The sequence below is a fragment of the Pipistrellus hanaki genome (genome assembly GCF_964339955.1).
Source record: "Pipistrellus hanaki genome assembly, chromosome: 12".
NCBI classification, from domain to species: domain Eukaryota; kingdom Metazoa; phylum Chordata; class Mammalia; order Chiroptera; family Vespertilionidae; genus Pipistrellus; species Pipistrellus hanaki.
In genome coordinates this window covers 38151900-38176058 of record NC_140514.1, presented here as the reverse complement: position 1 = coordinate 38176058, position 24159 = coordinate 38151900, and the positions used below count along the sequence as shown (strand labels likewise).

Below are 24159 nucleotides of genomic sequence, written 5' to 3'. Positions count from 1 at the left end.
TTAGCCAGGAGAGGGATGGAGGGGGTGGCGGGGCAGGTGCTGGGGGACTCTGTTTCCCTTTGTCACGGTTTTCCTTTTATTTCAGTGAGAGCACACACGCACACCGCACTCACACACAGGCTGCGTGGCCGGCTGTCCGGTCCCGGTCCAGAGTCTCTAGCGGGGAGGGAGGAGGGCGGGCGGGGCAGGAGGTGCGGCTGGCCACCAGCCCTGGCCCGGAGGCGGCGGTGCGGGGCTCGGGGACACAGTGTCACCGGGGTGGGGGGCTTAGGCGCTGGCTTTCCTCGCGCCGCGGGGGCTGCCGCCTCCCCGCTCCGGCCGGCTGTGGGGCGGGCTGTGGGGCCGGCTCTGGGGCGGGCTGTAGGGCCGGCCGTGGGGCGGGCTGTAGGGCCGGCCGTGGGGCGGGCTGTAGGGCTCGAAGGCCGAGGAGCCCAGGTCGCAGCGGGCGGGCAGGTCCAGGATGGGGGCGGCGGCGAAGCAGAGCGCGGGCGGGAGCGGCGCCCCGGAGGCCGGGCCCGGTGCGGGGAGGCGCGGGGAGCAGTTCCTGGGGGCTCCGGAGGCGGCGCCCCGGGGGCCGACCAGGCCCAGCAAGCCGGGCGGCAGCGCCAGGAGGCCGGGGGCGCGGGGCGCGGCCAGCAGGCGGCCCCGCTCCAGCAGCCGCAGGACGCTGGAGGTGGCGAAGGCTTCGGAGGACGCCCGCTGCTCCAGGTCTCTGCTCTGGTCCTTCTTCTGTTTGGTGCGGCGGTTCTGGAACCAGACCTTCACCTTGGGGGACGGGTGCCAGGAAGGGGGAGGGGAAAGGCAAGGCGGGGGGTGGGGTGGGGGGGAGGTGGGAGAAAAGGAGAAGGGTGCAGGGGTATGGGAATGGGGAGGTGGGGCAGCAGGGGTGGAGGAGAGGGAAAGAAGAGCATTCAGACTGTCATTAAGGTCTTCCCCCAACCAGCCTGCTCTGGGTGAATGGATAAGGGCCCCCGGCCCCCAAATCATGGGTCCCCCTTCCCTGCTCAGCTGACTGAGGCCAAGGATGGAGGAATGGGTTGGCAGGCGGAGGGTGAAGTTTAGAGGCACAAATGAAGTTTCCCTTCTTGGTCCAACATAACTTCCACTCTTAGCCAAGGTCATGGTTTCAGCCATGGATGTGCTAGTATTTCCCAACTTGAGATCCAGGCCATTATCCAACTGCCTGTTACACTCCACATGCAGATTCCTGGCTGGTGTGGTTCAGTGAATTGGGTGTCGTCCTGTGCACCTGAAGGGTTGCCGGTTCGATTCCCAGTCAGGGCATATGCCCAGGTTGCAGGCTCCATCCCTGGTAGAGGGCGTGTGCAGGAGGCAGCCGATCCGTTTTTCACTTTCACATTGATGTTTCTTTCTCTCTCTCCCTCTCGCTTCCTCTCTGTAAAAATCAAATTAAAAAAAAAAATCTTTTTAGCCCTAACCAGTTTGGCTCAGGGGATAGAGCGTCAGCCTGCAGACTGAAGGGTCCCAGATTAGATTCAGGTCAAGGGGATGTATCTTGGTTGCAGGCACATCTCCAGTAGGGGGTGTGCAGGAGGCAGTTAATTGATGTTTCTCTCTCATCAACGTTTCTCTCTATCCCTCTCCCTTCCTCTCTGGAAAAAAAAAATCAATAAAATATATTTAAAATTTTAAAAAATATTTTTATGGATTTCAGAGAGGAAGGAAGAAGGAGCAATTTCAATGATGTGAGAGAATCATTGGTCTGCTGCCACCTGCATGCCCACGAATGGGGATTGAGCCTGCAACCCAGGCCCTGACTGGTAATCGAACCATGACCTCCTGGTTCTTAGGTCTGTGCTCTACCACTGAGCTACACCAACGAGGCAATAAATATCTTAAAAAAAATAAAAATAAACTGCACATGTACAGACCCAGCTCAGACCCACTCCCCCACACAGGGACCTCTCCCCATCTTCCCCAGCGCAGGCCCTCCCCTCTCTCTTCACCCTGCTCGCCGGGACTGTGGCAGCATCTCTCCAGCAGGGCCTCCAGCTCTGGCCAGCCAGGAGAGCTAGCCGCGGAGCCTAACGCACTCCTGACCTCAGAACAATCCACCTGAATGGGGGTGGCTGGGACCTGACACCCTGTGATCCCCAGGTAGGAGAACCGCCGTTTAAGGATCTCCTGCCTCACACCCAAGTCTCGGCACTTGCAGGTCTGGGAGCAAGACATCTAGAAGGCGCTGGCTCATGGCTTGCCCCGGCTCTGACCTGCACGTGTGTGGGCCCCCAGCCCGCTCTCATTCTGCAAACAGCTCCCGATGGCCACTCATGGGCCGAGGCTTCTGAATAATGGCTGTGTGGTCTGCCCCGGGGAAGACTGAAGTGGGCAGAGCCCAGGCAGGGGCCAGGGCCCAGAAGTGGGGTTGGCAGGGAATTCTGGAATCTTGACACCTGAGGTGTGGTCCAGAAGGTGGGCACAGAATCCTGGTGGTGGGCAGACCCCTTGGCCTTGCAGAATCCTCACCCCAGGGAGGGGCATGGCCAGAGGAGAGCCAAAGTGGACCCTCTAAGAGGTGGGGCTAGGGCAGGGGCTAGCTGCTCAGTCTACGGATGGTCCCACCTCTCTGGCGTGGGCACCTCTCTGGCGTGGGCTCTGACATGGCCTCTGAAGTGAGCTCTCTAACCCAACCTGACCACCTCCTGTCTGAACCCATCACAGCCCCCTCTGGCCTTATAACCTATAAAGGCTGGGCTTCTCAACATGACACCAAGTGGATTGGATTGAGTTTCGAAAATCAAAAGTGACCAGAGAGTTACAGGGTCTACTTGGGATTGCTTGCTTTATTCATTCACTCACACATTCATTCAACCAGTAAGTATTGAGTGTCTGCTATGTGCCAGGCACTGTTCCAGGCTAGGGAACTGGCAGTGAACAAAGCAGAGCGAATCCTGCTATGTGGACTGGGCGGTGTAGAGGGGAGACTGAAGCTAGACAACAAATGAAAACATGATGTTCAGGTGGCAATAGTGCTTTGAACAGCATCTCTCAAATTCCTGGGAGTGAAGAATTACTCTTTAAAATTGTCTAGTTTGGCTCAGTGGATAAAGCATCAGACTGCGGACTGAAGGGTCCCGGGTTTGATTTCGGTCAAGGGCATATGCCTGAGTTTCAGGCTTGATCCCCATTGGGGGACGTGCAGGAGGCAGCCAGATAATGATTCTCTCTCATCATGGTGTTTCTATCTCTCTTTCCCTCTCCCTTCCTCTCTGAAATCAATAAAGATATACTTTTACATAAATAAATAAAATTTTCTAATTTGTCTTGGACCAATTCTTTTGTAAAATACAATTATAGTGAATTACTAGAACAGTTGCATATAATATCCAAATGCTCTCCATGTCTGGTCAGATGACAGTGCAAGGCTGGCAGCAGCCCCAGGACCACACTTTGGAGACAGGTGGCAGGGTAAGGGGGAAGACAAAGGGGAGGGGACCTTTTTTGTTTGTTTTGTTAATTTTCACCTGAGGATATTTTCCGTTGATTTTTAGAGAGAGTGGAAGGGAATAGGAGAGACAGAGAGAGAAAGGTCAGTGTGAGAGAGAGACATTGATTGGTTGCCTCTGCCCTGACCAGAGCTGGGGATCCAGCCTGCAACCGAGGTAGGTGCCTTTGACCGGAATCGAACCCAGGACCCTTTAGTTCACAGGCCAATACTCTGTCCACTGAGCCAAACTGGCTAGGGTGGGAGATGATTTTTTATTAATGGATTGGCAAATACAGCTTCTCTGAAGAGGTGACATTTGAAGGAGATATCAGTAAGGAAAGGCAGGGGAGATATGACCACGGCTGGCGAGGGAAGTGAGTGGAAAGAAGAAAACCCTTTATCTTTGTCAATCCCAAAGTCAGTTGTTCCATGGAGCAGTCCCACCAGATGCTTGGGGCCTGGGACTCTGTATGTTGAGCATACCCCCCCCCCCCACCCATCTTAGCTTCTCTGCCTGGCCAGTACCTACTGTCTTAGGACTCAAGCCAGGCACCACGCCAACACCTGGTGCCTCGTTTTCTCATCTTTAAAATGCGGACAAAAACACCTGGGCTGTTGCAGGGATCAAATAAGGAACTCGAAGCAGAGGGCTTTGCCTCATTAATATTTCCCACTGATCTTTAGAGAGAGTGGAAGGGATGGAGAGAGAAACACCGATTGGAGAGAGACGCACGGATTGGTTGCCTCCCGCACACATTGGACCCAGGCCGGGGAGGAAGCCTGCAATTGACTTTGGTTTGACTGGAATCAGACCTGAGCTCCTCTAGTCCTCCAGCTGACACTCTAATCACTGAACCAAACCAGCAAGGGCAGTGGCGTATATTATTTTAAGCTCTGTGGGGTGATTCTAATGCTGCGAACAGTGGAGGTGGGTGCTGAAGCTGCGAAGGTGGGAGTGAAAAGACCTGCCTGTCTGCTTCCCACCATCAATCCCATGGTCCCTAAGGGCTTTTCATAAGGCTCAGGAACAAGGGACAAACTGAGTGAGGGCCTCTGAACTAGCCCTCCCCCTCTGCCCGCTCCAGGAAGCCTCCAATTTCACCTGAAGGGTCACCCTCTTCCCAGGATTAAATCCGAAGTTACTAGTTCTTTAGGGCTCAGTTCAGCTGCACTCTCCCGGGGGCACAGGTGCCATTCTGAAGCGCAGTGCACTTCCGGGGGCATTGCCCTCCCCTTGTCCCCCAGGCCTGCTGTGGTCTCCCTGGGGCTGCCACCTTGCTTCCTCTCTCTCTGCAACTCAGGGAATGCTTGGTAGCTTCACCCTTGACCCTATGGGACTACGCTGTGACCAGGCCTGCACATCAGGGGAGGGGTGTGGTCTCCACTCGGCTGCCAAGACTGGGGACGCAATTTCTGGAAAGTCATCCATCACCTTCTTCAGGCTCATGCATGGTCCATGTTAAATTCCAAGACTCATTGTGTGGGATGCCTGGGCCCAGGGCATGTGGGAAGTGACGTTAATATTCAAGAGACTCTTCCTGTGACTGTGGGCACGTACTTCATCTGAGATGAACGGCACCTGTGCATCTGAGCGGCCCTGGTTTTTGTAACCTGCACCAGGAAGATACCACCTGTTCTGCTCTTCTGGAGAAGCCATCTGGGGCAGAGGCGGCGGGCACAGGGCTGAGGACAATTGCTGGAGGGCCAGGGCCACTCTTATCCAAGCTGGGTTGGTGATCATGTCGGTATTGGGACTTGGCAGTGTGTCAGCCTGGTCCCTGGTCCTGAAAAATCCACCAGGATAGCCGGGCGAGGGGAATCCTGGAGCCAGCACCTCACCTCTCTTTCCTCCACGGCAACGTCTTCTTTTGTTTCCTGCCCCGAGCCTGGTACTCTGGCCATTCATTCATACAACACATACAACACATACAACACACAAACAGCAAGCATCTCATACATGCCTGGAAGGCCAGAATCAATAAAACTCTATCTTTACCCACTTGGGTCTCAGACACCAGCAGTGGGAGAGATGGACAGGGCGGCAATGACGTGGTATTTTGGTAGAGCAGCGAATGATATGGTGAAGAAGACCGGGGGTCAGGCAGCCTGGATTCAATTCTGGTTCTTCCCTTAATCAGTGGGATGACATGGGACAAGTTACCTAACCTCTCTGTGCCTTGGTATCCCCGTTGGCACATTCTTGTCCTTGGGAAATGCATATGGTTGGTGCACACACAAGTACCACACACACACACACACACACACACTTTACAGGTCAAGCCATGTGGGAAAGATCTCTTGGGAGAAAGTGAAGATGCCTTAGGGAAAGCTTTGACTTTCAAAGTCAGAAATGCAGTGTGCACGGGGGCGGGGCAGGGGAAGGATGAGGACTGAGAGGAACCACTGCCCTGGACATCTGAAATGTTCTGGGAGAGCAAAATTTCAAGGGAGAGTTTGGGGGCAAAATTAAGTGAAGCAGAGGATAATTAGGGCAAAGAAGAGGGGCAGGTATTGGGGGTGACCCTGTCCCTAGGCTTCAGGGTTTGAGGGTATCCCCCGAGGTCCCACAGGAACATTGGCTGGGCCCACTCACTGAAGCTCCCTCATGATCACAGCCTGGCTTTCTAGTTCCAGCGAGAGGGAGGGCCCAGCTGGAGGGAGGGCCCAGCTGGAGGGAGGGCCCCGCTGGAGGGAGGGCCCAGCTGCAAGCACTGTGGGCCGTCTGCTGGGTTGTCTGAGACTCTGGAGGAAAACCGGCCCAGGTGGAGAGGACTGACCGATGCCTGCTGGATATCAGCCCTGGCCCAGCCTGCCCCATCCTTCCTGCCTTTTCCTCATCTCTCTCTGCCCCGCTCAGGGTTTGCCCCAGGAGGACAGGGCAGCCCAGGAGCACCTTACTGCCCATAGGAGGATGACTGTACAGCATTCTGTTAGGGTAACTGGAGGAGCTGGAGGAATTCCTGTGAGGGAGGGGGGTGCAATCCAGACTTAACCACAGCACCAGGGGAGCCCGGGGCAGGACAGCAGCCAGCAGCATAGGGAGAGGCCTCACCCGCCCTCCGCAGCCTTCCCCAGGAAGCGCACCCCTCCAACCCACGGGCTTCCCACTCCTCTCCTTCTTCTCTTCTCTCTATAAAGCCCGCTTTGGCCTTGTTTGCAATGCATCTGTGGACTGATCTCCCTGGTGTATGAGATTTCACCACGAGAGCCGTAGCTGAACGGAGGATCTCCGAGTCCCTCTCTCACACGCTCCAGGTGGATCACCCAGTTTATAGGCGCAGGAAGACTTCTCCCCACCCAGCTCTGGGACTTACTGGTTGTAAGACTCCGGGAATAACCTTTCCTTATCTGTAAAACGGGATAATACTGTCTGGCTGGCGTGGCTCAGTGGCTGAGCGTCGACCTATGAACCAGGAGGTCAGGGTTCCTGGTCAGGGCACATGCCCAGGTTGTGGGCTCGATCCCCAGTGGAAGGTGTGCAGGAGGCAACCAATCAATAATTCTCTCTCATCACTGATGTTTCTATTTCTCTCTCCCTCTCCATTCCTCTCTGAAATCAATAAAAATATGTTTAAAAAAAATAAAAAAGGATAACATTGGTAGCTATATCAAAAGGTTGTGAAAGGGATTTGTGAACTAACATATCCAGAACTGTAACCACACAGAAACCTTATTTTCTTTAATTTGGTCTTTTATTTTGATGTTTTTCCTTTGCCTCAAACTTGCCTCACCTAGCGCCCTGACTCCCCCTCCTCCCTCTCCCTTGCTTAATCATTAAGCCCTCAGCACAGTGAGGTCTGGTCAGCATCCAGGAACAAGGTCCCGGGTCTATTGACTCCTGAGACAGAGTTTTCAAATTAAACAAACGATCTTGGCCTCAGTTGTGCTTTAGCTCAGGACCCAGGAAAGTGGAACGATCCACATAACAAATCCTTGTGACATTGGACAGAACAACTCCAAGGCTGCCATGAGGACCAGACACAATGATTAATTACCCCTACCTAGCACCAGCTATCAGTGGAGACACCACCCTAACTCTGTTGTCACCATGACGACTATATTTCCCACCCCCTGGAAGCCATCAGAGAGCCAGGCCTTGGAACACAAGCTACCTGTGACTTTGGGCATGACCCATCTCCTTAACAAACCCTTACTTTCTTGGCTGAAAAAACAAACAAATAAACCATAAAAAACACAACCCTACCTCACCACCATCAACCAAAGACCCATATCCAAGCACTTAGAACAGGGCCCGACACAGGGAAGTACTAAATATGATTAGTATTGTTGTTGCTGTCACGACGTGGCTCTATCGCCAGCTGGAAATGCCCCCATCCTCACAGGATAGGGGCTCAGTCTACAAAAGCCTTGCCTTTGGATTGAGCTCATTATTGTTGAAATGCTATTCTTGGGTGAAGGGGGTATTCAGACCCCTCTCTCGAACACAAGAATCTGAGCCACACTGGGATGAAGGGAAGGTGACGGAGGGTAGGAAAAGGCCCCGAATGGGGAATTGAGGTCCCAACTATGTAAAATCTTCTCTCTCCCCAAACCCAACTCCTCACCATTCCTTTCTGTGAGCTTCTCTCACTTGCCAACATCCCCCCTAAGCCACTCCCTGCATTAAGAGTGTCCCTCCCACCAGGTTTCTCCCCGTTCCATCCAAATTGCCTGATGTATCCTAAAGGTCCCCCCCACTCCCTCCCTCCCCACTGGCCTATACCAGTTCTCTCTTGTCAGCACTGAAATTATTTTCTATGATTTATCTGTAACTTTATTTTTTAAAAATATTTTCATAGATTTTTTTTACAGCGAGGAAGGGAGAGATAGTTAGAAACATCAATGAGAGAGAGTCATGGATCAGCTGCCTCTTGCACACCCCCTACTGGGGATATGCCTGCAACCACGGTACATGCTCCTGACCGGAATCGAACCTGGGACCCTTTGGTCCGCAGGCAGATGCTTTATCCACTGAGCCAAACTGGTTTTGGCTACCTGTAACTTTAACGCATGTCTGAACTCCTCCAAGGTTGGCTCTCACACTGGAGGAGTTCCCAGGCTGCAGGGCAGGGGGGCGGTGGCCCGGATACCCTCCTACCTGGGTCTCCGAGAGGTTCAGCTGGCAGGCCAGCTCAGTGCGCTCCCGGCCCACCACGTACTGGCAGCGCTGGAACTCCATCTCCAGGCGGTACAGCTGCTCGGCTGTGAAGGATGTGCGGGTCCGCTTGGGCCGGTCCAGGTCCAGGCCCTTGGGCAGGACAATTTCCCGGATGGCCCCTTTGGCATCTGCAGGAACAGTGCAAGGAGACAGGTTAGTTCACTAGTTAACGAGTTAGGCCACTAACAGGCATCTTAATGACAGGGGAACTCCTCGGACTGAGCCAGACGGCGTGGCCTCTGACAGTGGCTTACCCTCTCTGGACCCAACTTCCTTAGTCACCCAAGGCAGTATATTATGTCTAACGTTTTCATTTATTTTAGAGAGAGAAGAAGAGAGGGAGAAGTAAACATCGATGAGAGAGAAACATTGATCAACTGCCTCCTGCATGCCCCCTGCTGGAGAATAAGCCCACAAGCTGGGCATGTGCCCTGTCCAGGAATCGAACTGGCAATCAGGTCTACTTTCATAGCGTGGACAGAAGGGACTCTGACTCAGGCAGGATTCTGTTCCCTCAGCAGAGTGAGGAACAAATGAAAAGAGAGAGCAAGTCTTCGAGTGCAGAGGAGAAGATGGGTCAGTATTGGGTCTGATCAATCAGGTAAGGCTGCTGACGGGGGTGTCCAGGGCTGGGTCCTGGGCCCTGTGTGTGTGCACATGGGTGAGCACTCTGCACAGACGCTCCTGGGGTCCATCAGGGGCAGCTGCTGTGATGTAGAGGGCAGCCTGGGGAGCTGGGGTCCCCAGGAGAAGCCCAAGGACCCCTGCCTCTACACCAAGCTGTGGTGCCTTGCAGACAGGGGCTGCTGCCACTCCCCAGGTACCTAGTTCTGAGTAGCAGGTCCATCCTCCCGGGCTCTCCATCTGCGGGTCTCCAATATTCTGGAGCCTACTTAGGAGAGGCTGAAAACCCTGCAGCCACAATCACCAGATGGTCCCCCTTAAAGAGCTCAGTAACTGCAAAAATGTCTTCCACAAAGGTCAAAAACTTTTTTTTTGGGGGGGGGAATGTTATGTATATATACATCATGTTTAACTAAAGGGACAAAGCTGATCTATGTCTGAACCATACACATGGATGGCTTGAAATCTAGTCGTGCACTGCTGGTGGGAATGCAGACTGGTGCAACCACTGTGGAGAACAGTATGGAGCTTCCTCAAAAAACTGAAAATGGAACTCCCATTTGACCCAGTAATCCCACTCCTGGGAATATATCCTAAGAAACTAGAAACACCAATCAAAAAGGATATATGCACCCCTATGTTCATAGCAGCACAATTTACAATATCTAGGATTTAGAAACAGCTTAGGTGCCCGTCAGCAGATGATTGGATCAAAAAGCTATGGTACATCTACACAATGGAATACTATGCTGCCATAAAAAAGAAGGAATTCTTATCATCTGCAGTAACCTGGATGGAATTGGAGAACATCATGCTGAGTGAAATAAGCCAGTCAATGAAAGAAAAACACCACATTATCTCACTCATTTATGGATAATAAGGAACATTATAAACTGATGAACAAAAAGATAAATATAGTTATTAGAAAGTTTTATGTTGAACATCAGAGTATGGAATATGCAGCATTGTATTCTGTAGAATTTACCAAACTACTCCCAACACATAATGTTGATAACAATAAAGCTAAGTTAATAGAAACTTACCATTTCCTAGGAAGGTTAATGTCAACGGGAAAACTGACCATCCAGGCAGCTCGATCAAGCTCAGGCAGCCCTTGCCGGGTCAAGACACCCTGCACAGCTGCAGGAGCACCGGCCTCTGTGTGTGTGTGTGTGTGGGGGGGGGGTGGCGTCCCTGCTTATGTTTTGGTCACCATATCAGCTGAGATGATGCTTGCTCTGAGCCAGGCACTGCTTAAGCACTTTAACCCTTCCAATATCTCAATGAAGTTGGAACTAGTTTTATCCCCGCTTTACAGACGGGCAAATAAACAAATTTTAAGTAACTGACCCAAGGTCACACTGACATTGTTCAGTAAGTTCTAGAAATACCCTTATTTCACTTTATGAATACCCTCTTTTAGCAAGCCTTGATGACTCAATCCACAGGTCATATGAAGAGGACTGTGGTCACGGGTAAACATGGAACCTTCTGGATGAGATCATGGCTGTCCTGGAAGACACAGGAAAGGACCCGAATGTGGGATGTGTGACTGGCAGGAGGCTCCCTTTAGAACCGCTGCTCTAGAGGCTGGACCTGAGGCCTCTCCCCCCACTCCCACGCCCCCTCCTCACCGTAGGGTTTATGAGACTGGCTCCTCCTGGCTCCTGCCAGGGACAGTTCTTCCCTCCAGGACATGCCTTAGCCCCCTGGGTTCTGACTCACAAATCCTATCCTGGAGCTCAGAGGTTCTCTAGCGCCTTTGGGCTCACAGTCAGCCCTCAGGGAGAAGGCGAGTGTGGGTGGGAGACAGTCACTGCTGCAGAGGCCCTCCCCCCACCACTGGCAGGACTTGCTCAGGGGTGCTGGGCAGAGCATGACGGAAAAAATCATAGATTCATGTGCTCCAAGGGATATATAAAGATGTCTGCTGCAGCATGGTTCAAAATATTAAAAATTTGAAAGCATCCTCAATCTTCCCCACAAGGCACATGATTAAACAAATTATGGTAATTTGTAATATAAAATGCCATGCAATTAAAAAGAATAAGGCAATGTCTATATTAACTGACGTGAAGTGAAAGGAAGTTATTGAATACTTATAGTACTCTACTATTTATTTACAACTATATATATTCAGCCATTCAACATATATTTCATAAGCACCTACTATGAGCCAAATACTATTATAGGGTCTGGGTATATAGAAATGAGCAAAATACACAAGGTCCATGTTCCCATAGACCTTGTACTGGGGAGGAAGACATAATAAAATTTTAAAACTAATATGTAAGGTATTGATAAATGCTGGGAAGACAATAAAACAAGATAGAATGATATTACTGACCCTCTCCAAATAACCAAAACTCAATCACCATAGTGCATATGTATGTTTGTGCGTGTACATATGAATATGTGTGTGTATGTGTGTATGTTTGCTATTTTAGCGAGGATGGTCAGAGAAAGCCATTCATTACAGTCAAGTTAGTGGGTAAATCATGAATGCTGCTCACCAGTGCTTCCAACTCCTTCCTGGCACATGGTAGGGCTGCACTAATTTTCTGAAATGACATATGTCCATATGACCATATGACTTGTTTTAGCCTGGAGAAAAGGACGCGGGCACTTTAAAAGCTGGTTGGTCACCTGCCACATCCCCTCCCTGAAGCAGGGGCCAACATGGAGCTCCATCAGCCTGGGTTTCTGGGCACCAAGATGAGCCCTTGTTCACTTGTGATGGCCTCATCTTAGGAGAGAGAAATACAATTGTATTTTGTTAAACATATGAGACTTTGGGTCGTCTCTGCAGCAAAATCTCGCCCATCCTTAGTGACACAGCCTCCTTCCCAGAATCATTCCTTCTCTGGGTGGTTTGAGGGAAGCACCAGGAAGTAGGAAAAGCTTTAATTCCAGGGCCTCTTTGCAGGTAGGTGCTTGTTAGGGTGACATGCACGAGTCTAAATGGAATGAGTCCTGCGTTTTGCTGCCCTTCAGCTCCTTAAAGAGGGCTGGGCCCTAGGGTACCCAGGAGGGCGATTATGTCTAAGGAGCTTTTGCCCTGGGAGAGGCGATGACCCCTGCCTGATGACCCCAGTTAGCTAATGCTCCTGACCTCCAGGACCGAATAATACCCCCTTCTAGAACTCTCCTGAGCAATCACCGCAAAGCCCTACCTGACTTCATCTCCTATCACCCACAAAGGTCCTTTGCTTGACAATCTGTTAATGTGATGATTTTTAAAGCGTGACAAGGTCCTTCCAGATTTAATCTGCAAATATAATGTAATTACTATAAAAATCCCTTATGAAAAACTCATTCTCAAGTTTACTGGAAAATTTGAAAATGAAAGAATAGTTAAGAAAAAGTGTTCAAGAATGAGGAGAAAATACTTGCTTGTCACAAAGCAAAATAGACAACAAATCTAGAGCTACTAAAATGGTATGATGCTGGCACAGGAGTTGTGAGCCAAATCAATGCATAAATGAGGATTAGGTTTATTATAAATTTCAAATTAGTTGGAGGCAAGACAGAACTGTTAAAGATGTGGCTTTTGGCCCTAACTGGTTTGGCTCAGTGAATAGTGTGATGGCCTGCGGACTGAAGGGTCCCAGGTTCGATTCCAGTCAAGGGCATGTACCTTGGTTGTGGGCATATCCCCAGGGTGTGCATGAGGCAGCTGATCAATGTTTCTAACTCTCTAACCCTCTCCCTTCCTCTCTGTAAAAAAATCAATAAAATATATATTTTTAAAAAAAGATGTGGCTTTTGGACAATTAGTTGATTATCTGGAATAAAGTAATGGTATCACACTACATACAAAAATAAACACAAGATGGCTTAACAATTTAAATGGAAAATATAAAGATTGAAAAACACCTTAAAATAATTTTTCAGAAGGAAAGCCAGTGACAGTTTTGAGTGCCTAGAAATAAAAACTTCTGCAGGGTGAGAGGCAGTTAAAAAACAAATGATAGCTTGGGATAAAATATTAATAATGCATGGATAACAGAGTCTTAATTTCTAAAACACACACAGTCTCTATAGACAAACGAGTCAAGCCAAACAGCCCAGTCGGAAACTGAGCAAATTACATGGTGGGTTATTTAGAGAAGAGAAATGCAAGCAGTTAATACACATTAAACATACTCAAGCTCAGAAGGAACTGGAGAAAATGAAAGCTAAAACAGCAATGAGATACAATTTTTTTTCAGATGCCATACCAGGCTGAGAAAATGGTGCTGGCAAAGGTGAGGGAAATATTGTTTCTTTCAAGCTCTGTTATTAAGAATATAATTTAACACAGTATGAGGGGTTTTTTTGGAGGGCAACTTCACAATGCCTAACCCAACTGAAAAATGCATACATTCCTTTTCCTAGAAATTTTATAGAGGTTTTTACCCCCAGGGAAATATTAGCATAAAGATAAATCCACTGTTTGTAGCATAGAGAGAGAGAGAGAGAGAGAGAGAGAGAGAGAGAGAGAGAAAGGAAAAAACTAGATGTTTATCAGTTGGAATATGTGGATGAAATCACAGTATAATCATGTCTTTGCTATTATGTAGACATTAACACGAAATATTAACAAGACATTAACCTCTCCATATGTTGACCCAGCTACATAGAAACAGGAAGCATGTATAAACCATTTTTTACAAAGAACAAAAAAGTAAAACTAATAATTGTGTCTGTGTGTTTGCATGTGTGTATGTGTGTGTGCAGCCACACATGCGAGCACGCTTTTACCTACACAGGGTTAAGTCTGGCAGGACAAAACCTCTCTCTTCCATTTGTTTTGGAGTGGAAACTAGTCAGAGGGTTAAGATTTATCCCTTCTTACTTTGTGTACTTCTTTATTATTAGGTTTGTTGCAAAGACTAACAAAAAAAAAATAAACAAAAATTCTAAAATATAGATACATAATATTATATAAAATATCTAATATGTTTATCTTTGGTTGGAGAATCCTTTCTAATTGAGAATTAAAATGTAGAAGCCCAAAAAGAAATGACCACTAGATGTGATTACAGTTTAAATTTTTTCTTCTTCTTTTTTTCACTGTCAGACGGGTCATGTGCCAAAGGCGTAACAAGGTTAATGGGCGGCACATCTCACACAGCAGCGTGAACACCCAATCATCACGCTGATGAACTCCGAAAGGATCTACAGTTTAAATTTTAATTCAGAAAAAAACTCATGGCAGTTTTAAAAAAGATAAAAAATTCATAGCAAAGATTACAACTATAAGAAAACAATGAGCAAACCAATACAGAAATGGCAAGGTTCATGAATTTATAAATTCACAGAATAGGAAATAAAAATGAAAAGTAAGTACATTAAAATTACTTAACCTAATTTAAAGTACTAATTTAACTTTTAAATTACTAATTTAACTTCATGCTAATAAAAATAAGATTTTTTTTTCACTTGAAAAGATTTTACTCTAAAAACTTGATTATATCCTGGGATGGGAGGATATGGAGAAATGGCACATTTATACACAATTGCTGGGAATATAAATTAGCACATTTTTGGCATTTGGAAATATCTATCACATTTTTAAGCATCTATACTTGGATTTCAAAATTTCACTTCTAGGAATTTATCCTGTAATTATATTCATACCAGATAAATTTGAAATTATACTTATTGAAAACATTTTATTATGAGAAAGTTTAAACATACAAAATTAGAGAGAACAGTAAAATGAGCCCTGATATACATTTCCTCTGACTTCAACAACTATAAACTCAGAAACAATCCTATTTCTTTTATAGCCCATAATTTTAAGCAAATCCCAGACATCATATCATGTCATCTAGATAATTTTTCTACGTATCTCTTAAAAATAAGGTTCCTTTAAAAATAAAAAAAAACACAATACTATTTCCACAACCCCAAAATTAACAATTCCTTAATAGAAAATGGCCCACAGATCTTCACATTTTTCAGATGGTTTCATAAATGAGACTTTTAACAACCTTCTGTTCAAATAGGGATACGATGTTCACTGAAACATTGTTTGGAATAGTGAAAGAGTAGGACCAACCTAAATACCCATCAATAGGGAACTGTTTAAATAAATTATATCTGCATAATAAAATACTGCCCAGGTATTTTAGAAAATGAGACAATTCTATATGGAAAGATTTTTACAAATGTTTATTAAATTAAAAAAGCACTTTGCAAAAAAAAAATTCTCACTTTTGTAACATATAACTTTCATATATTTTTCCAGTTACTAGGAAAAATTGGGAGGTTACATTTTGGAAGTGGGGATAATAAAAAACTTTCAACTTTCACATGATAGAGCAAAGCAGCATGGATTGATTTTGTAATTAGAAAGTTACTTTAAACTTCAGGAAACAAAAGACATCAGAAACAAAATTAAAAGACAGATTATAAACTAAAAAAACAAACAAAACCGAAACACATATTGAAAGCAATGAGCTACAATCCACAATACAGAGTTTCTGCAAATCATTATAAAGACAGGGATATTTGAAATTAAAACTGGTCAAAGGAAATGAATTAATAAATAATGGCAGAAGAAATACAAGTGGCCAATAAACATGTAAAGAAAATAAAGAAACAATTAATAATCAAATAAATAAAAATTAAAATGCCAGCAAGGTACTACTTATTACCTATAATATTGATAAAGGTTATACATATATATATATATGTGTATATATATATATATATATATATATATATATATATATATCTTCAATGTGGGGAGAGGGCAAAGGTAGGGTTATAAATTGCTAAGCATTTTTTCTTGAAGAACAATTTGACAATAGCTATCAAGATATAAAGGGTAAACTGAGGTGGTCAGATTTGGAGATACAAACACTATTTGTGGGGGGTACCATCTGTGAGGGTACCATTATCTTCCAACAGAACTTCTCTGATATAGATATACCTATACAGGTAGAAATTACCACGAAAGAAATTTATTTATTGCAGCAGAGTATATAATAGCAACAGATAAGAAAAAAGATACATGTCTATCAACATGGTATGGGTTCCATAACAGACATTATGGTCCATCCAATCTATGTAAATGCAATACTATACATACGTAAAAAAAAAAAAAGAGTAATAAATTATTTACATCCCAAGATATACTGGTAAGTGAAAATAGCAAGGTGCAGAAAAATATAGAGATGTTACTATATGAGTAAAAAAATAAAAGCAAGGGAAAAGATTATAGCAGTGACAAGCATGATCATCCCAATTATTTGAAAGGACATATTAGAACAAAAGGACATATTAGACCACCTTCCAGCCTAGTGAGAACCTGATGAGGATGGGGCTGGGAAGAGATTCTTCACTGTGTGCTTAAACCAACAACCTTTGGTCACATGGATCACTATTTTAAAATGAAAGGAAACACGCTGTTATATAAAAACAAAAACAAACCAAACCCCGAATATTTCAAGCAGCAATTCCACTGCTAGAAATTACTCCCTGGCAATAGTTAAAGTGGACAAAATATCCACAGTGTTTATATTTGGGGGAAACAACGGGAACATCCATCCACCCACCGGAGGCTGGGAGAATTTCGCTTTCCCCAGCCCAAGGAAGCACATGGAAGGGTTGAGCTTGAAAAGAGAACCCCTGCGGGTCAAATTCTTTAGGAAGGTAAACTGCGAAAACAGATTACGTAAAATGAAATCGCCTGGAGGAACACCCCTGAAACTGGAAGAGGGGGGGAGATGCTGTACCTAAGGAGCCTTCTCCCGCCTTTTAAATCCCCTCTGTCTGTGAAGTGGCCCTGCCTCCGAGGCCCGGTCCTCCGTCCTCCCTCCGCCCTGACTCCCCAGCTCCGGTGGACGCAGGGGCAGCGGCAGCAGTAAAATTCAGAACACACCCTGGCCTTCACTACCGGTAGATTCAAGTTCCCTCGAAGGATTAGTGTGGATTCCGTGGGGGGGTTCACGCAGGTTTACCTGGTTTCTGCTCTCACTGCGCTGGCGGCTTTGCGGGTGGAGCCGCACACTAAGCAGCCAGAGAGCGGGAGGCTGGCTACGCACAATGCTGTCCTTCCTGGGACTGCTCCTGACCTTCCCCTCCAGCCCCTGGGCCCGGGGCGGCCTCTCCAGCCCTGGTCCCAGTAAAAGAACCACATTCGAGACTTTTCAGGTTTTGTGTTCGGTGGTCCCCAAAATGGAGGATTGCAGGAAATTCCAAAAATATGGCGTTATCACCTTTATATTTTAACAATCATTCTGTGTTCTGAAATCATCATTTCATATTAGGAACGAACGACATTTTAAATATATATTTTATTGATTTTTTTTTTTTTACAGAGAGAAAGGGAGGATAGAGTTAGAAACATTGATGAGAGACAAGCATCAATCAGCTGCCTGCTGTACACCTCCCACTGGGGATGTGCCCGCAACCAAGGTACATGCCCTTGACCAGAATTGAATCTGGGACCTTTCAGTCCGCAGGTCTACGCTCTATCCACTGAGCCAAACCAGTTAGGGCTAGGAGCAACATTTTGATATAAAAAAATAAGGAGGTCATCTTAGAACAGATGTTCCTCAGGGGGAAGGGTGCTACGGCCTTCTCTTTAGTGAAATATAAGATGCTGCTGGCAATATCTCCTTTCATTCCTTAGACAAATATTTACTGAGCGCCTACTGTGTGCTAGGCACGCATCTGAGCTATTTCATGGGGACTCCACACGGCCTTGCCTGCGAATCAGTCTCTGGATTGGTAAGCTACAGAGTATGTACTGGCTAATGTTTGTGGAATGAATCCAGAGCCAGCTACAAGCAAGGGGAGAGCGTTGGAGAGGTGGTTGGAGGGTCCCACCCGCCCTCACCCTCCCTCCCATGCTTTCAGCCCTGGCTGTTCTGGGTCCCACCGCCCCTGGGCTTAGTAAGCCAGAGGGGTCCTGACTCCACCAGGTCTTTTAGCAGTGTCCAAAGGTACCCTGGTTCCCCCACTCCCTCCAAGCTCTTTCTCAAATGTGGGGGAAGGCAGCCAAGCGCAGAGACCACCCAGGGACCCAGGGATTCCTGGGCAGGACCACTGAGCTGCAGTGTCCTCTCTCGGAGCTTCTCAAACCGAGGTGAGAACTCCGAGACACACTGCCATGCCCTGCAGGCTCCCCAAGCCAACCTTCATTTTACATCAGGCAGACAGGACATTGAAGGCAAAACACACACCCTTCCCATGCCCCAAACCCACTGAAAACACAAGACAGGGGAATGTGGCAAACAGAGTGGGGAGCAGGGCTGCTAAGGCCCCAGGCCCCAGGAAAGGGCAATTGGAGAAAGGACATGGAGACACTCAGACCCTCAGACACCTGCTCTCCCTACAGGCGAGGAGCTGAGGGGGAACATTCACATTTGCTTGTCAGCTGAGGCCCAGGGACACATGTGGCCCGGGTCCCTCCAGTCCCAAGTGCTCACTGTCTCAACTGTGGAAGGACTCAGGCTTCCCGCCAGCCAGGTCACTGGTAAGCTCCAATCCTGTAGGGGTGTGTGTGTGTGTGTGTGTGTGTGTGTGTGTGTGAGAGAGAGAGAGAGAGAGAGAGAGAATGAAAACGTTCTGTCTACACAGACAATACATTCGGTTGCTGGTCTGCTTATGTGTGTGTGTGTGTGTGTGTGTGTGTGTGTGTGTCTCGGGAGGGGAAGGGTTACAACAGCACGTATATAAAGGGGGAAAATAAAGACCAAAATGACAGAGCCCGGCATAGTCCCTCCATGAAAATGTGAGCCCTTCTGCCAAAAGCAAAGCAAAAGGAAAAACATAACCAAGAAAACAAAGTAATCCCAGGAAAATAAAAAAGAAATCTAACTCTCAAAATCCCAAAAATAAAAATAAAAACCCAAAGTGTAGTCTCTGCACGAACCATTTAAACATTTCAGCCGCTGCCTGGGGCGCTGGTCCCGGCTCCTCTCCCTCTATAGACAGACTCAGGCCTTGAGGCTGTGGTCCTGCGACCTGCCTAGGACAGAAGCTCCTCCACTGGCGATTGGTACCACGGTGCCTGCCTTCCCGTCCTCAAAACGCCCGCCGGGTGTGCCCTTATTGGGACTGCCTCCACCCTTGTTTGGAGAGTCGGGGTGAGCCCCCTGGGTACAGTGGCTGTTGTGAGTCCAAGCACCAAGTGAGGGGGCGCTGGGCAAGCTCAGTACAGATTTGGCTGCCGAGGGAGTCTGTTCCCGCAGATCACAGGCGCCCTCAGCAGTGTCTGTAGCATCCAAGGTCCTGCCGTTTTTTTTTTTGCCATTCTGCCGTCTCTCAATGTTCCATTGTGTGTGTGTTTCTGGAGCTCGGATCCGGCCCTGTCCCCGGAGTCTCAGTGGGGCCGGGCCCCGTTAAATTCAACGCCCCCTCCCCCCACATTCACACCCACAGCGGGAGCTGCCCAGGCGCAGCCAGTGGCCCTGGCCTTCCTGCGCCTCCAGTCCCCAGCCACAGAGCTGAGCGCTTCCATCTGGCTCCCCAGGAGAGCAGTTGGGCTAGTGGGTGGCAGTGTTGGGGGTGCGGTGGCTGGCAGACACTCACTCAGTCCAGGGGTCCAGCAGTTTTCCTGTCCTCCTCCTCCCAGTCGGGGTGCTGAGCCAGGCGGGGAGCACCTTAGGTCTCCACAGAGGGAGCGCTCTTAGGGCGGCCTCTGAGTCCTACCCCATCGGGGCCAAGGCGGCAGCACAGAACTGGGGGGGGGGGGGGTGAGGAGGGTACAGCCGGCAGAAATGGTTTTGGGGACTCAAGGGGTCGCTTTGGGTGAGTAGAGACGGCATTGTTTCGGTGATGCTGGCACTCTATCCGGCGGGGATTGATCTGGGAATCACGTGGGCGCATCTGGTGCCAGCCTAGATTGTGAGGTTGCAGGGAGTTTGGGGTGAGACCTTGCCCCACTTCTTGGGAGTTGCGGGGATCCCGGGTCCACCGAAAAGGCCTTTGCACCGCGGCTGCCCTTGGCGGTTAAGGCCACGCAGGAGGCGGCGTTCCTCCTTGCTGTCTCCAGCCTGGGGTTGACACGCCCTTAGCAAATATGAAACAAAAGGATCCCCATCCCTACCCCTGCCCCTCACCAGACAGGGGGGCTGTTCACGCAGAGGTGTGGGGGGCTGTGAGATCCCCCGGGAAGCCTAGCTGTGTCCGCAGTGGGTGTGCACACGCCCGTTCCCAGCAGCCTTGTTTGTCCCTTCTGAGGCACACAGCCGCCTCCATTTTGAGGCGGGAAAGCAGGAAGATCCCTCTCCCAGTTCCCTGACCCGCTTTCCCCTGAGGCAGCCAGAAGCTGGAGTGCTTGGCTGGGCGAGGGTCCCTGGAGGGGTTGGGGTGGGGGCTGCAAGTGCGGTCTGCAAGGAGTCCCGGATCCTCTTTACATCTGCCCGTTCTAGACCCCTTGGCTGCTCCCCTCCAAACACCCTTGGGCCTGGGCACAAAGGAGACGCTGCCCCCAACAGAGTGTGCTTTGTGGGGAGCCTCTAAGGAAGGAACCCCATTCCCAGAAGCGGTTTGTGGGTCATCTCCCAGCTCCCCATGCTTCATTCAGTGGAACGTTTCTGCAGATTCTGCTGCGTGCTTGCAGTTTTATGGGCATCACTCCGACCCTTAGCACAGCCCTTCCAGGAAAGAGCTACGGGTTTCTTTGTACACATGAGGAAACTGAGGCATGAAGGGGCAAAGAGACTGGTTCAAGTTCAAAAGGCGATAAGGCTAGTATTACAAACCAACTTCTCTTAATTCCAGCACCCCCTCCTACTCCCCTGTGTCATGGGACGGCCCCCAAAGATTTGCTACCTTGGGATGGGGACCCTCAGGGGAGCAAGTGCAGAGTGGAGAAGAGGGAGAAAGAAGGGAAAGCCAAGAGAGAATGGGATCTTTCCCAGAGTCCGCAGCCCACCGGCATCCTGAAGGCTATGATGGCAAATGCCTCCATCTACCTTTTTTATTTTTCATTTTTGTTTCCTCCAAAGATAGTTAGGAGGTGTCCTCAGAGGTCAAGGGCAAAATGAACCCTCTGCTTAGAGCATACGGAGGGACATTCCTCTTGGGGCTAAGACACTGCTGACTTCCCGCACTAATGCTGAGCCTTTTATTTGTCAGAGCCTCTGCTCGGGGGCCCAGGAGGGCCTGGAGTGACGCAGGTGACCCTGGCTGGGAGGGATTAGTGGTAGGTGACCTCCCGAGTATCTCAGGCCTATAATAACCTCCTTGTTACCACACGGGAAAGGACAGAGGGATTTATGAGGGCCCTGTGTACCTTTTATTTCTTTTAGGTGTGTAAACACACATTCAACGGCATATTTCCATCCTATTGTGCAAATGTAATGGCATCCCTGTATGTGCATGCAGGCATTTATAAAAATACACCTCCTGCCCATGCTCACAAGTTCATCTTTGCCTGGATGTGGGTTATTCCTGGCTTGGGTGTCTTGCACCCCACAGAAGTCACAATGGTCCAGGCAGAAGGAAATGCCCACCCGTAGATGGGGTGTGAGGTGGTGAGTGTCACAGGCACTTGAGGGCCTTGGGGTTTAGCAGACTGATTTCTCCGATTTTGTAAATCCTGCAGATTTATTTAATGGAACTCCAAGCTGGGGCCCTAAGGCCTTGCACCCAGGACAGCCCCCAGTCTGTGGAATGACATCCATCTCACCTAATCCCCGGTGTCCAGTAGGCCCCTACACCTGCTGGAATCCCCGCTGGATGGGGACTCCACCCATGCCCTGTCCTGTAACTCGCGCCCACTCCAAGAAAGGCACTGGGTACCCCATCTTTAGGTGATCACACCTGAAACCAGGAGTGTTTCCCAAGATCAGGGTCCCTTCACACTGGACTGTCTCCATACTCTAGCCCTGTCCCCGTTCCCAGAGCCACCCGAACCCAGCAGCTGTGTATGTGTGTTGTGTATGTGTGTGTGTGTGTGTGGGGGGGGGTTGACTAGGCCCAGGTGTCCCAGTCTGTGTGTGGATAACACAGTTCAGATCAGATAAAACCAGGATCCTGGCCCTGGAACGACCTCTAGCTACAGCCAGGCTCGTTCCCCTTCCCGGGGCGGGATGGTGTGCGTAGGACAGAAGGGTCTGGACAAAGGCAGCTGAGGGACGCTCGCTCGGCCACGGAGTTGGAGAAGGAAGCCAGGGGAACCGTTACCCACAAATGGCCTCTTCTGGGCTCTGGGTTTCGGGCCCCGGGGGTTCGGAGATGCTGGGGAAAACAGAACTCAGGCTCCGATGGAGCCTAGAAACGGACTAAGAGCAAGACGCCAGAATTCCCTTTCTCCCCTCATCTCTCTGGGCGAGGCCCGGTCCCGCGAAAGCTGGGCCTAGAGTTTCGCTTGAGGCGGGCTCAGCAGGTCAGAAGGCCAGAGAGAAGGCGAGGGAGAGCTGGGTGCCCGGGTGCAGTACAGGGGCGCTTGCAGGAAGAGTGCGGAGAAGGCAAGGCGAGCTCGGCGGGGAGAAATGGCCCGGAAAGAAGAGAGGAGAGAGAAGGGCGAGGGAGAAAGGGGCAGATCGGCCCGGAGAAGGCCTCACCCACAGCGGCTGGGCCGGGGCGCCCTGAGGAAGTGGGGACCAAGAAAACATAGCACAGGATAGCATAGGCGGGCAGGCACTGGTAGAGCCATCCCCCAAGTCCTTGGGCCTCTCCTGGGAGCGACTGGAGCGGTCTGCGAAGCTGGGAACAGGGAACAAGGCTGGGCGGTAGGCCGGGCAGCTCCTCAGCCGCCGAGCAGAGCCGGGGCCTATCCCCGCCCCGCGGATCTGGGCTCTGATCGCCCCCAGCCCTGACCCCGCTGAGCTGGGACGATGCTCTCTGCACCTGCACCTGCCGCGAGGAGTGCAGGGCGGAGTCCCGGCCTCCACCTCCCTCTGTCATCACATAGCCGCTTTGTCCCTTGCACTCCTATCCATGTCCAGCGCACCAGACACTCAGAATAACATTGACTGAATGACTGACTGACTATGGATTGGGAAGTGGGGCCGGCGGGAGGATCGGAGACCCCAGTCGAGGCAGGGTGGGGTCCAGGGGCCCAGGGCCGCGAGCTGTCCCCTTACCTCGCACCAGGATGCGGCGGCAGTGGTCTGTCTCCCCGACCCCGGGCTGCCCGTCGCAGTCGGCGCCGCTCTCCCTGGACCCCGCGGGGCTGGAGGTCCTGGCGGTGCTCTCCGGGCTGCGGCCGCTCCGGGCCTCTGCTCCGCCCCGGTCCGCGCTGCGCTCGCCGCGGGGATCCCGGCGCGCGGGGCCCCGGTTGCGCTCCGCGCCCCCATCGCCCATGCCGGCCGCCGCCGCCGCCGCCACCGCTCAGCGGAGCTGGGCTGGCCCTGCCCGCGCTCCCGGCCCCCGCGGGCCCCGCCCCGACCCCGCCTCCTCCCCGGCCCCGCCCCGACTAGTCCCGCCCCCTTCCCCTGATTGGGCCCCGCCCCGCCCCCGCCGAGTCCCCGCCCCCTTTCCCTGATTGGGCCCCGGGAGGGTCCCTGGCTCCCCCGGCGCTCAGAGGAGCAGCGCGCGCGGGCGGGGGAACCCGGGCTCGGGGGTCCCATTCCTCCACCCCCGTCTATCCTACTCCCGGCCCCAGAGGGGGGCTGGGGCGGCCTCAAGGGACTGAGGAAAGACCCACATCTTCTGGATTCATCACCTCCCTCCCCCAACCGCCAGCCTCCGTCCCTTCTCACTCCCCCCTCCCCAGGGATGCACTTGGGATCAACGACCAAAATGCTCCGGAGGCGACTCCGAGGAGACTTAGCGGAAAATTGGAGGTTGGCCGGATCGGGCGCTTGGCGGGCTGGGGTGAGGGTTATGGGGGGGGCAGGGGGGCTCAGGCTGAGGGTTCCCGCTCCATCCCTGCCCCCAGATTCAAACCTCCAGCTACACTCTGGAACTCAGAGAGAAGAGCGCTCCCGGCGCTCCCGGGAGAGAAGGCTGAGGATGTAGTGAAGGAGCCGGAGAGCGT

The 24159-nt window shown here is 50.3% G+C and overlaps 1 protein-coding gene across 1 annotated transcript; it reads right to left on the bottom strand.

Moving 5' to 3' along the window:
* Positions 1-267: 267 nt before the first annotated feature.
* Positions 268-23483, bottom strand: VAX2 (ventral anterior homeobox 2; the record flags this gene model as incomplete). The annotated part of the gene is made up of 3 exons (XM_084900964.1): positions 268-765; positions 8547-8734; positions 23264-23483. 3 exons carry the CDS (start codon positions 23481-23483, stop codon positions 268-270), a joined length of 906 nt encoding a protein of 301 aa, XP_084757090.1.
* Between the last annotated feature and the right edge of the window lie 676 nt (positions 23484-24159).